This window comes from Schistocerca nitens, chromosome 1 (genome assembly GCF_023898315.1).
Source record: "Schistocerca nitens isolate TAMUIC-IGC-003100 chromosome 1, iqSchNite1.1, whole genome shotgun sequence".
NCBI lineage: Eukaryota > Metazoa > Arthropoda > Insecta > Orthoptera > Acrididae > Schistocerca > Schistocerca nitens.
In genome coordinates, this window is record NC_064614.1 from 419,972,846 (window position 1) to 419,987,502 (window position 14,657).

General features: G+C 39.3%; 1 protein-coding gene across 2 annotated transcripts in view; it reads right to left on the reverse strand.

The window, feature by feature from the left end:
* LOC126250230 (cell division cycle and apoptosis regulator protein 1-like) overlaps positions 1-14,657 on the reverse strand; it is a 259,454-nt gene that overhangs the window by 164,335 nt on the left and 80,462 nt on the right. For both annotated transcript variants that reach the window (XM_049951541.1, XM_049951542.1), the window contains exon 6: positions 3,453-3,658. In XM_049951541.1, the coding sequence (XP_049807498.1) occupies positions 3,453-3,658 (206 nt within the window). The remainder of the gene's footprint in view (positions 1-3,452; positions 3,659-14,657) is intronic.

Genomic DNA, 14,657 nt, shown 5'->3' on the forward strand with positions numbered 1-14,657 from the left:
AATTCGGAGTAGGTATTAAAATTCATGGAGAAGAAGTAAAAACTTTGAGGTTTGCCGATGACATTGTAATTCTGTCAGAGACAGCAAAGGACTTGGAAGAGCAGTTGAACGGAATGGACAGTGTCTTGAAAGGAGGATATAAGATGAACATCAACAAAAGCAAAACGAGGATAATGGAATGTAGTCAAATTAAATCGGGTGATGCTGAGGGAATTAGTTTAGGAAATGAGACACTTAAAGTAGTAAAGGAGTTTTGCTATTTAGGGAGTAAAATAACTGATGATGGTCGAAGTAGAGAGGATATAAAATGTAGACTGGCAATGGCAAGGAAATCGTGTCTGAAGAAGAGAAATTTGTTAACATCGGGTATAGATTTAAGTGTCAGGAAGTCGTTTCTGAAAGTATTTGTATGGAGTGTAGCCATGTATGGAAGTGAAACATGGACGGTAAATAGTTTGCACAAGAAGAGAATAGAAGCTTTCGAAATGTGGTGCTACAGAAGAATCCTGAAGATAAGGTGGGTAGATCACGTAACTAATGATGAGGTATTGAATAGGATTGGGGAGAAGAGAAGTTTGTGGCACAACTTGACTAGAAGAAGGGATCGGTTGGTAGGACATGTTTTGAGGCATCAAGGGATCACAAATTTAGCATTGGAGGGCAGTGTGGAGGGTAAAAATCGTAGAGGGAGACCAAGAGATGAATACACAAAGCAGATTCAGAAGGATGTAGGCTGCAGTAGGTACTGGGAGATGAAGAAGATTGCACAGGATAGAGTAGCATGGAGAGCTGCATCAAACCAGTCTCAGGACTGAAGACCACAACAACAACAACAACAACAAGCACTTCTATGATAGAATTGTTTTCCTTTTCAACAGACTTCATATTGCAACGAAAAGTGAGCATGGTAGAGAAGAGAAACAGAAGATTCTGTTCCGAAAAGTCGTTCTGCAGAAAATTTCTAATTGTTGTTAGCTTAGATTTCCTACCCTGAGAGAGGGAGTAAGATTTCAGTGCTGGGTACAACTGCAGAATCATTTCTATTGCTGAATACAATGGTAGCCATCTGGTCCTGGAATGATTTAGCAGCTGTTTGGTAATTTATCCACAAATTAGTAGAAATATTTCAATTCCTCCGTGTATACTGCATACACATGAAAAATATTAAACACTTTCATTACAAAAGATTCTATATTGAAAGGTAGAGAATCAGTTTATGTTGTAAGGTATTACGTAATAAATGTGTAGAGTATACAACTCCTGTTATGCTTTCATATAACTTATGCTTGAGAGCAGAATACACGTTATTCTCCACTCTGTGTAAGACCACGAAAGTTAACATTTGCATTGTTATGAACAAAAGCAGTGCATTTATATTTAGCAAGATATGCTTTAGCAAACTATCTGCAATATAATAGGCAATACTTTATGAAGTTTCATTTGGACAATTTTATACGTCAAAGACCTTTGTTTTAATACCATGTTTCACTGTTTTCATAATCAAAATACTGATTTATAATTGGGTATATTTTCAATACACCATGATTACTTGTATCTGTCACCAGGCAATCTGTCATTCAAAGTTTTGACAAAAATATTTACAGTGTGAGGTGAAACGACATTATTTACAATGGCTTCCGTTTTAGTTCTTTCACAAGACAAATTTTGAGTACTATCATATTTTGGAAATAGTTTAATTAATATGCTTGTACAATCCATTGATTTGTGCGAATGATGGTGGAAAACTGGGTTGTATGAAATCAAGCTTTAAGCCATGATGGTGGAAAACAATGTTGTACGAAATCAAGCGTTAAGCCAAGTGGAGCTGGTCTGTACCATCCTTTTATGTTTTTTTCAGTAGTCTTTCCAAATCCATGGCACCTGTCCGCCCCTGGTAGCTGAGTGGTCAGCGCGACGGAATATCGTACATAACGGCTTGGGTTCGATTCCCGACTGGGTCAGAGATTTTCTCCGCTCAGGGACTGGGTGCTGTGTTGTCCTTATTATCATCATTTCATCCCCATCGACATGCAAGTCATCGCAGTGGAGTCAACTCTAAACACTTGCACCAGACGACCGGTCTACCCAATGGGAGGCTATCGCCACATGGCATTTCCATCCATGGCACCCTTTATCCCGTATTAATATAACTATCACACACTGCACATTTAGCTTCACTTTAATTTTGTGCAAATAAAAAAACATTGCTATTTTGCTTTTAATTATCTGAGAACTTGCATTGCCTTTTTCAGCTATCTAGGTATTCAGACATAGAAGATGACAAACTTCAAATCAGAAATTAACTAAGAAGCTTTTGTTTCAGAATATGAAAATATCAGAACAGTGCTACACAAATTACAGTATCTTGAATCATGATATCGTATACTTTGATTATGAAAATATTGAGAAAGTGCTTGACAAACTACAATATCTCGAATCAAGATATCATATACATCAGCTACAGTAGCAACATTTCTCCAATGATTACAACAATGATAGCGAACCTCATGCAGAAATATAAAGTCAAGTTATGCTACACTGAAATTTGTCAGATGATGAAATGTGACCTCATTACCAAAGAGCCAGAATTATATATAAAAAATCTGGCTTGACATTAAAAAAAAAAGCATCAAAAAGCTGGGGGTCCGGAAAAAGCACGACAGTTGGTAAACCTATTTACAGGTCTACAGATTTTTCAATTGTCCGTATCTCCTTTTTTGTGAAACATGAATACCATGTTCTTGTTCTTGTTTTGAGGAAATGTATTCCTTCATAAACATATCTTAAGTAATTTTAAAAGTTCCTTTTGTATTAGATTTCACCTAGTTTTGACAATTTCAACTGAAATACTATCACCTCAGGTTGTCTTTCTTTTCTTCCTACCTCAAATAAATTTATACATCTTATCCTGTATTACTTCTAGGATGCCATTATTCCCGTTACTAATTAACTGTGTTTCTGATTCATCTCTTATAATGTAGAAACCTTTAAAGATGCCCATTTCAAATTTTTATTCATTTCGGAAGCTTTAGAGCTAGCATACACATCGCCCCTCCATGCTATATCAGACTCTTCTTTCTAAAATATGCGAAAGTACTTTGTGTCTGATGCTAAAACCACAGTTTATTTACTTATTTAATCCACTTGTTACAAGTTAACCTAAGAGCCATATCTTTTGTACATCAATATGTAGGTGGAAGTGAATGTCAAATACTAACCAATAAAAGCCATTGAAATGAATAGCAAACAAAACTAAAAAATGAAGCAACTACAGTTAAACAAATACAATCTATACATGTAAACATAACAAAACAAAATGGTTCATTGTCATCTATAGGCCTGAATTACACTGTCAAATATTTTACAAAACACTGTTTATAAAAACATATTTGACAAAGTTATTTTAAAGTATTATATGGTCTTTAACAGTAACAATAAATATGTGTTCTAACCTGGTGGAGGGACTGCATTGTAAGTATTCTGGTTAGGAGCAGTAGTGAAACCCTGCTTGTTCTGGGGCCGCTGAGTACTGTTTGCTGTAGACATTGGCAGGACTTGGATTCTGGTTGCATTCCACTTAAATGGCATATTAGGGTTGTATGATGCTTCCACAAGAACCCTGTCCCCCACGACTGGATTTGATCCCTTGACACAGCAACTGCAAATTTAAAAATATAATGAAATATGTGAATCAAAATTTATGTCATACAAAAAAAAATATTCACAACATAAAAATAACCATATGAGGATAGTTCCTATATTTCAAGTAAGCAAAGTTAAGCTCCACATCCTAGTCCAGACAGTTCAGGACTGACTGACCACCACATCATCCAATGGTGTCATTTTGATGCAGTATAGGGGAATGGGGTGGAGAGGTGGGGGGGATCAGCATACAACTCTCCTGACCATTGTCAGTTTTCTAGAACTTGGAGGTGTTACTTTTCACTCACGTAGCCCCTCAATTAGCATTAAGAGGTGAGTGTATCCCGTTTCAGTACTTCCTCCAAGGAAGAATCCTGGCAATACTGAGAATCGAACCAGGGTCCTCTGCATTGCAACCACACAAACCACTGAGCATAGCAATATTTTAAGTATGGCACTTTTATTGTGAACAATGGAATATCCAGACTGAAATAACAACTATATTACGAAATGGATAAACTGCTACTCACCATGTAGGGGAGAGACTGATGTGCAGACAAGGGCAACAAAAAGGTAGCTACTGCATGTATACATGATTTAGAAGAACTGAGCAAGCAGTAAAGGAAACCAATGAAAAATTTAGAGTACAAATTGAAGTTGAGGGAGAAGAAATAACAAATTTGGGTTCTGCCGCTGATGTAAATCTCTCAGATACAGCAAAGGACTTCAAAGAGCAGTATCTTGAAAGGAGATATAAGATGAACATTAGCAAAAGTAAGACAAGGACAATGTACTGTAGTTGAATTAAATTAGGTGATGCTGAGGGAATTAACTTAGGAAATGAGACACTAAAAATAGTAGATGACGTTTGCTGTTTAGGCCGCAAAATAAATGATGATGTCGAAGTAGAGAGGATATGAAATGTAGACTGGCAATGTTTTTGAAGAACAGAAATTTGTGAACACTGAATATAGATTTACATGCCAGGAGATATTTTCTGGAGATATCCATTTGGAATGTAGCCATATAGTTGGATGAAATACGAGATGTCTCTAAAGAAAGTCTATATTTGATGTGTCAGAATAAAATGGAGGTTAAAGTCTATTGACAAAACCTTTATTTATTACTGAAATATACAGTTTAGTAATATACTTCTTAAAAATAATAATGTCGTTTAAATGCAATCCAGCACCCCTATGGCACTAATGTAATCGATGAACAAAATTTCCCATGACAACTTCGCATGCAGATACATTGATGACTGCCACTTCACTGCGGATATTTTCTTTCTGTTGCTCCAGAGATGTCAGATTATTGACATACACTCTACACTCGACATATCTCCATAAGAAAAAAATCCTTGGGGCTTAAATCTGGACTGCATGGGGGCCAATTTATGTCTACCCTCCTGAAGATCAATTTGCCAGAGAAAGTTTCATGAACTTGCAGTATAGATGCTTTGGACATGTGTGCTATCACTCTGTCGTGCTGAAGCAATGTCCTTTGGTAATAATTGGGAAAGTTTTGCAATTCAGACACCAAAAATCCATTCAGCATCTTCACATAATGTTCTGAATTCACTGTAACTGCACGACTGCTCTCATCCTTGAGAAAGTAAGGGCCAATTATTCTTTGAGCCAACATCACAGCCCATACGGTAACTTTTGGCGAATGAAGGGGTTTCTCACACTTCTGTTCAGGATTCGTTGCACTCCAGTAGTGGCAATTTCAATTATTGATGTGACTGTTAAGGTGAAAATTAGCCTCATCAGAAAACAGGGTGTTATTAAATGAAGACCACTCAGTCACATCATTAACAAACCGCAGCCTATGTTGGGCATCCTGAGGCTTTAATTCTTGCACCAATTGGATTCTGTAAGGGTGCAGTTTAAGGTCTTTCTGCAGAACTTGGTGCAGTGATGATCTAGGCACATTTAAAGAAATTGCACACTTATGAATGGAGAGGATAAGGTCACGAACAAACCGATTTACACTCTCTATGGATTTGCCTGATCTTGATGACCTTGGTTGTCTCAAATTTGGTTTGGCCAGTGTTGAATGGTCTCCTCAAATGTTTTGATCCATTACCGGATATGAGGAACACTTGAAGCATCATTTATATTGTGCAATCCACAGTTACTGCAAAATTTTCTCCTTGCTAGTTGCCGAATCACTGTTTTTATAAAATTCTCGCATACAAAACGCATGATCCACTCCCAAAAAGTGCTCCATATTGACTGAATTTCTAAAGGCCAAGCAAGCGATGAACAAACCCACCCACTCTCCTCCGATTTGCTATGCATGCACAGAGAGTTCTTCAAAGATAAACTTTCTTTTGAAACACCCTCTCTTGTAGGAAGCGGATGATCAAATAGACAAGGCCTCATAGAAATACTTTCATATCACAGGAAATATTGAATTTAGTTGATATAAGGTGAAGATTCAAAAATGCGACAAATGAAGCAAGCAAAAGGGAATATGAACGTCTAAAAATGAGACTGACAGAATCTGGAAAATGGCAAAGCAGGAATGGCTAGGGGGCAAATGAAGGCTATAGAAGCATTTATAACAAAGAGAAAGATAGATACCACCTATATAAAAATTAAAGTGGCCTTTGAGAAAAGTGAAGCAGCTGTATGAATATCAAGCACTCAGATGGAAAACAAGTATTAGCAAAGAATGGAAAACTGCAATGAGTATATTAAGGTGCTGCACAAAGAAACTGAACGTGAAGGCAACATTATAGAAAGAGAAAGATGAGATGGGAGATACAATACTGCAAGAAGACTCTGAGAGAGCACTGTAAGACCTAAGTTGAAACAAGGCCCCTGGAATACATGACATTTCCTCAGAACTCTAGTGATATCCCAGGGAGTGCCAGTCATGACTGAACTATTCTATCTGGTGTGCCAGATGTACTAGACAGGCGAAATACCCTCAGACTTCAAGAAGAATGTAACAATACCAATTGCAATAAAAGCAAGATACTAACAGATGTGAATATTACCAAATTATTGGTTTAGTAAGCCATGGCTGCCAGTGTCTTGAATATCGACAAAAGTAAAACATGTGTAATGGAATGTAGTTGAGAGGATATAGAATACAGGTTGGCAATGGTAAGAAAAGCTTTCTGGAGAAGAGAAATTTGTTAACACAGAATAGAGGTTTATGTATATGGAAGTCTTTTCTGAAGGTATTTGTCTGGAGTGTAGCCTTGTATGGAAGTGAAACATGGACAATAAGCAGTTCAGACAAGAAGAGAATAGAAGCTTTTCAAATGTAGTGCTACAGGAGACTGTTGCTGATTAGATGGGTATATCATGTTACTAATGAAGAGGTACTGAATAAAATTGGGGCCAAAAGAAACATGTGGCACAACTTGCCTATAAGAAGGAATCCATTGATAGAACACATTCTGAGACATCAAGGATTCATTAGTTTAGTACTGGTGGGAAAAGGGGGGGGGGGGATGTAGAGGGGAACCAAGAGACGAATACAAGAAGCACATTCAAATGGATGTAGGTTGTAATAGTTATTCAGATATGAAGAGGCTTGCACAGGATAGAGTAATGTGGAGAGCCGCATCAAACCAATTTTCAGACAGTAGATGATGATGATGATGACAACAACAACAAAAACAACATCATGCTGAAATGTGAACTCATACCTATGAGAAATGAAGAATATGACACTGTGATTTTGATGAAAAGCAAATCTATTGACCTTTTTTCCTTATTCTTTCGGTTATATAATGTAAACTTTTGTGAATAAGTTGTCCACCTCAGAAAGGATGTTGATTGGTCTAATAAGTTCTCTCTCCCCCTTTTAATTTCTTGTGAAACAAGTTCTGTTGCTTTGCTTTTAAGGAATACTGTTTCTCTACATACTGGGATCATCATTGTCTAAGGAAAGCAGGATGTTTCACGAGGAATAGTAAATATTTTAGGGGGGTAAACACTGCTGCTGGTTTTAGGGGGTATAGTAGATAATTTTCTAATTCTAGAGTACCACATTCAAGAATAATTACTCCTATTTTCACTAAACTGTGTCATACTGGTGCAGAACCCAGCAGACATACCTCATCTCAATGTGAAAATGAACAGTGAGTAGATGAAGAAGAAGACATTATTTAGCTGGTATAATGTACTCCGAGACGGAAAAATTGAAATTTTTTTATTCAAATTAGACTACACTAACACTTCCTAAAATCACATCCTGGAACACCATGTACTACCTACATATTCTTGGAAGTATTTATATGGTAACTGTATGAATGACTAGATGCAAATCCATTAAAATGAACTACATTTTATGGATTTCAAAATGTAGTGAAACTTGCTGCTACCATAATTACAATTGAAATTTTTTGTCTCGCAAACACAACTGTGCTTTAAAATTTTTAATTTATAACATTTCCGAGATACATAAGCAAAATAACTTTTTTCTCACAAACTACATTAGCTCTCTAACTGCTTAGGTTATAAAAATTACAAATTGAAAAATCTGGCATTCTGGTATAAAAGCCAATGATTGCCAGGTCTTCCAACATTTTCCAAGCAAATGAGTGATTCCATATTACACCTTAAATATTTAACTGACAAAAGCAAGATTATGAAACATCAAAACAAAGTTTATATATTATCTCTTATGAAGCCACTGTACATTTGTATCACAGAATCAGTACAGAGATTATTATGCACCAATTTTTGGAAATGTGTAATTTATTTATCACATTTCAGAACTACATTATTCCATTATTAAGTTCTATAAAACAAGGAAAACATAAATCATTACTACACCTACTAACAACAAGTAATGGAAATCTGTCCACATTACACACCTTAATATTAATGTCATTAGGCACAGTCACAAATAATGAGCAAGTAGCGAATATGCATTATCAAACATATAAAACACTTTCTTACACATCTCACGGTGGTGTGTAGCACTCTCACAGAGCTCTGTTTACAAATGAAAGTCAACTGTCCATCACGTACCAAAGACTGTAATATCTTGTTACATATATATATCAGATCCATCAACGATGCTGCTGTCAACAATAAAATCGGTGAATGTGTAGGAATCACGTCATAGAAAACTCTGAAAATAATCTTGCACTTATATTGATAATGCTTGCACCGAGAACTGAGACAGCATAATATGCAATGGTATAACATCCATCTTTTAAAGTGCAAAAATTTCTACTTCCTCTACATCTAACAGCAACCAACTTTTTGCCTCTGAATGTAATACATTCAAGCTGTTCATGATGCTTCCAAAAAAAAGCTGCTCACTCTTACTGTGCTTGATTACTGGTGATGAACCATTCTCTTTATTATGTTCTTTGGATCTTATTCTAAAGTTTCTTCCTATTTGACTCATCTCACAATATTGACATTTTATTTCGTATATTCCCACTTTTTAGATCAAGTTTTCTCCTCTTGGTAATCTTACGTTTCAGCCTTGATCCACTTAATTATCTGCCCAGAAAGCAATTTTAACTTATTTGTTGTTTAATAACCTCACCAATTGATGAGATAATTCTGTGCCTAATGCCATATTAATTTAACGTACCTAATACTACACAGCAATGTACACAGATTTCTATTACACATGTGTAGTATTTGTAGTAATGAGAACATAGTGTTATCTTTGTTTTATAGAACTTGATAATATAGTCCCGAAACATGTTGTGTAAAATAAATCCCACACTGACAACAACTGATGCATAATAATCTCTGCACTGATAAAGTTTATACAGGGTGTTTCTGTGATGATGTTACAAACTTTCAGGGATGGTGCAGGTGGGTAAATGTATCAATTTAAAGTAAGGGTCTCTGGTCTGGAAATGACAGAGTCTAAAGTTATAAGTGAAAATCATTCTGATCTTTCTGACAGTAGATCTCTGCTTTCTATATTTTGGTAGGAAGTAATTTCGACAAGAATAAGAAAAAAGTCCAGTAAACATGGGCTCTGAAGTGTTTACCTTAAGAGTTATGACTGCTTGTTCATCTTTGTTACTGTGAAACCATCTATTCTAGTGAACAAGTATAACTTTCAACTTGGTTGTTTCCAGACCAAGGTCCCTTTTCTCAAATTGATGCATTTACCCTTCTTCATCATCCCTGCGAGTTTGTAGCTTCATCATGGTATCATCCTACATAACCTCAACGATTTACCATGTGTTCTCTTAGAAGTACTATGATGAATTACCATGATAAGCCTAATAAAGCATAAAAACCTACCTGGAAGCAGGGATATGCCAATCCAAATACAAGCACATTTAAAACTGCAGTATTACTGATAAGAAAAGGAGTGCAATTTCCAAATCTATGGTCAGGTACCACCAATGTTATCATGCGACTCATGCTACAAGGATGTATTTTTTTTTTTTTTTTTTAAAAGTTTGATAATGCAGTGTTATGTATAATTTTATTTTAGTCATGTGTTATGTATAATTTTATTTTAGTCATGTGTGTCTTCTTACTACCTGTGCAACCCAGAGTTGTCATCAGCCTATAGGTAAATAGCTAATTCAAAAAGTTCTTTTATGACTTCACAAGGCTTCTTTGAAAAGTAAAGGCTGCTGCTTATACTAAAATGTTGGCAGCTAAGAAAAATTGAGTCATAGTGGTCTCTTATTGTTAGAGGGCCCGCAGAACTGACACGCAAGATGGGTTGTTAACCCAGCAGCGCGCAGAGAAACATCGCCAGTGGACAGAAAAAATAACAGACTTTCCAAATCAACACGGAACTACTTCGCCAGACAACATGTGACAGTGTTCCACCAACCGGAACTCATATGACTGATGTACCACTCCGCCGACCGAGCTTTATAAGCACGCCTAGACCGTCATACCAGCAGTGTTTACCAACTGCTAGGAACAGCTCTGGCCAGTACTTATGCTGGCCCTAGCAATGTATTCACTCACTGTAGCATTGTAGTAGCACGTTGTATTTTGTATTGCGCAGAGTAGATGTTGGTCAGTAATTTTCCTCCATCGTCTTGTTTCCTTATTTGGTTTGTCACAAGAGTTGTGGATTTTCTTGTTGTTCTTGCATTTAAAACTTAGTATATGCCAAGAAGGCATTTTGTTCTTTAATTATAATAAAGTGTGTTCAAATTGATTGCTAGTTCTTTTTCCTGCTGACCGCAGGACACAACAGTTACTGGCGACAAGAGTAAAACTTTCATTTTCAAACAGAATGGCCTCCTCAGAGGAACTTCTTCAGTTCTTGGTGGAAACTGTACAGCAGATTCAGGCAGCGCTCACAAGATCAGAAGATTGCTCTCACTCAACAGAGTTGCAAGAGGTAGCTTAAAAAGTAGATTCCATTACAGGTAAATTGAACACTTCGCACGTGGCTCCACCGATATTTCCAGTTTTCAACAGGTCTGTTGAACTATGGTCAAATTATGTAGAACGGTGGGAACAACTTTTATTGGCACATGGTATCCACGACGAAAATCGAATTTGGGCTTTCTTTTTAGCAGCAGTCGATCCACAGGTGTATCGTTAAATTCAACAACTGAACCCTGAGCAGTGTACTTGCCATCATTCATTTACCCATATTATGGGCAGCCTTTTTGAGTACTTCGACACACAAATACACATCACCTCCCCCTGTCAGACTTCCTTCTCTTGTTGCAAGTCATCAGGTAAGACTTATCGGGAATGGATTATGACGCTCCAGGGTCTCTCCCGCAATTGTAAATTCTGGTGTGCCAACGTTGCCTGCAAGCGGTCTTGTGCCTCTTCATTGATTCATGATATGGTGGTCTTTCACGCACCAGACAAGGGTCTTCAGGCTGATATTTTGAAGTTACAGGACCTTCCCTTGACACCTGTCTGCTGATCATTCGTGCGTTTAAACAGCCCCACCAGCTACAACCACCACGTCTCCAGCTGTTTTCACGGCTCACCAGTTGCCTAGCGCCAAGCAGGAGTCTCATCAATCTGCCGGTCCATCCCATGACAGGAAGTCTTTCTCCCGGCTTCCCTCCTGTCCAGGCTGTTTCCGGACTCACCAACGGTCGGAGTGTCCCAACCAGCGAGCAAAATGCACAGCTTGCAACTGAGCGGGCCACATCACCGTGGTGTATCAGGCTTCACAGAAACATAGCGTAGATGCCACGCTTCCTACGGACGCACAGGCTCATCGGGAATTGTCACCTCAGGACCTGGACGCCTCGCACTCCATTGAAAGCAGAGTATTTTCCATTGTTCCCCAGTCGCGTACCCGTTTTCTCCTTATCTTGGAGGTCACGCATATTCCGGTGGTCTTCCAAATTGACACGGCATCGTCTGTTTCTATTCTGGATGGTGCCACATACCAAAGCTTGGGCTTACCAGCTTTATCCCTGTACACTCACGCCTTGAGTAGTTTCAGTAATCACTCTATATCAGTCGATGGCGTTTTTTTCCACACAAATCTCTTACAACAGTCGTTCCTTCACTGCTCAGTTTTTGGTGGTCAGATCCCCCAGCACTACTAACCTTCTGGGTGTGGACATTTTTGGTCATCCGGGTTTATCAGTGCAGGACGCGGTATCAATTCCATCATCCATTACTCTCCTCGCCCTGTTGCTCAGTAAATACGAAACATTGTTCTCATCCTCCACACCGGAGGTGAAGGGTTTCACTGTGCATGTTCAACTTCTTCCTCTGCTGTTCCTCGTTTTCTTAAGGTCCGCCTGGACCCCTTTGCTCTCTGAAACAGGCTCCAGGTGGAACTTCGCTGCTTACAAGATGAAGGCATCCTTTCTCCTGTCACACACAGTCACTAGGCGATGCCTATCGTGATAGTCAAGAAGCCGAATGGCGCTTTATGCATCTGTGGCGATTTTAAGTTCATCGTCAATTCTCAGTCCGTCATCAATGCCTATCCTGTCCCATTGGTGGATGACATACTCATACGTCTTGCAAGCTTGACCATTTTTGCCAAAACTGATTTGTGTGATGCTTATTTGCAGCTGCCATTGGATGAGGAATCACAGCAGATTGTAGTCATCAATACCCCGTGTGGTCTTTTCTGGTACAACCACCAACCCTTTGGCATTGCCAGCGACCCTGTCATTTTCCAACGTTATTTGGAATGTCTCATAAGCCAGGTGCCTGGGGGCAGCCAATTATCTGGATGATGTCATCGTCAGTGGCTCGCCCATATGAACCTTGCGGACAAGCTGGACCGGCAGTTTCAGGTTTTTGCTGAGGCTAACCTGTGTTGCCGGAAAGAAATGTGTGACTTTTTTGCATGAGATTTCACCTATCTTGGGTTCACGATTGATGCCCACGGCCTTCACCCTTCTAAGGAGTATGTCAAGGTGATTCAAAACCCGCCTCCTCCCACCAATGTGAAGCAACTGCAATACATCGTCGGTCAAATCAACTATTATCAGTGTTTTATACCCCTGACCAGGTTATTGCGCATGGGTGTGCGTTGGGTTTGGGACATGGCGTGTGAACAGGCTTTCACACGTCTCAAGTCAGCTCTCTCCCACCCTCCTTGTCTGGCCGCTTAAGATCCTTCCCTGCCCCTCACTGTTGCCGCCGATGCCTCGGACTATGGCCTGGGTGCGGTCCTCTTGCAAGTGGTCAACGGCATTGAGAGTCCAGTGGTTTTTGCATCCAAAAAATTGACTGACGTTCAAACCAAATATAGTCAAACTGAAAATGAAGCTTTGGCATTGGTTTTCGCCCTGATGAAATTCTACAATTTCATGTATGGCTGTCATTCACGCTACAGGCTGACCACCAACATTTGTTTCTTTGTTTCACCCAAGTGCTACAGTGCTCACCTGGATGGCACTCCACTCCAGCACTGAGTGCTCTTCCTGGCAATGTTCGACTTTGATATTGTCTACCATACCTCTGAAAGGCATGCAAATGCCGACTTCCTGTCCTGACTGCCTGCCGGGGCGGACCGTGAGTTTGACAATTCTCCCTTGGTTTGTTTCCATATGGGACGGGACGTGGACGCAGCTCTGGAAGCGCTTCCTTTGGATGCCGAAGCGGTCTAGCAGGTCACTGCTCAGGATCAGACACTGCAAGCTCTCTGCCGCCAAATCGCTGCGGCTTCGCCGACCAGCCGTCATAGCGTTCACAATGCACAGGTCCAGCATTTTTGGGATCACTGTCACAGTCATCCTTTTGCATAGTGATCTGAACATTCCCCGGGTGGTCATACCGCACGAGTTGCGCTGCCATGTCCTCGACCTCCTCCATGCTGGCCATTGGGGCATCGTCCTCACCAAACAGTTGGCCCACTGACACCTTTATTGGGGCGGTATGGATAAAGACATTGCCTCCCTCGTGTCATTCTGCACCACATACCAAACACGTCAGGCAGCAACCCGCGACAGTATTTTTCATGGCCGGATGCAGCTGCTTCATGGGAATGTCTCCATTTGGATTTCGTAGGGCCTTTTCATGGTTTCCAGTGGCTCATACTGATCCACTCCGAGTCGGGATACCCTTACATTTCCCGCATGATGAACACCACTTATCCTGAGACTATCAACTTCTCCGGCGCCTCTTTGCTGTCGAGGAACTCCCCAAAACGATTGTTACAGATAATGGTCCACAATTTACTTCGACCGAGTTTAAGCAGTTCTGTACTGCATACCTGCCAACTTTCAAATACAGAAGGCCAGAAGATCCCAAATCGCAAAAATTTAATGCATTCATTCATTCATTGCTAGGTGTTTGAACAGAGTGAGGAAAGACAACACACAAAGAGATTACGAGTAATGTTAACACATAATAATAGATCACTATTTTCAAATTTGAAGTTAGGTACTTACACAAGTTATTTAGTGATGAGTGTTCATTTGTTGTCACTTAACATTGAGAACAGTTCACGCACTACACAAAAATGAGCTTTCCTGCACTTGATCTTGCAAGCCACAATATGAATGACACTGTCAAAACTACTATACTGAACATTTATTTACAAAATTTTCTCAAATTCAAAGAACACCGGCCACATCCCATCACAGATTGTAGAGGAGAGAT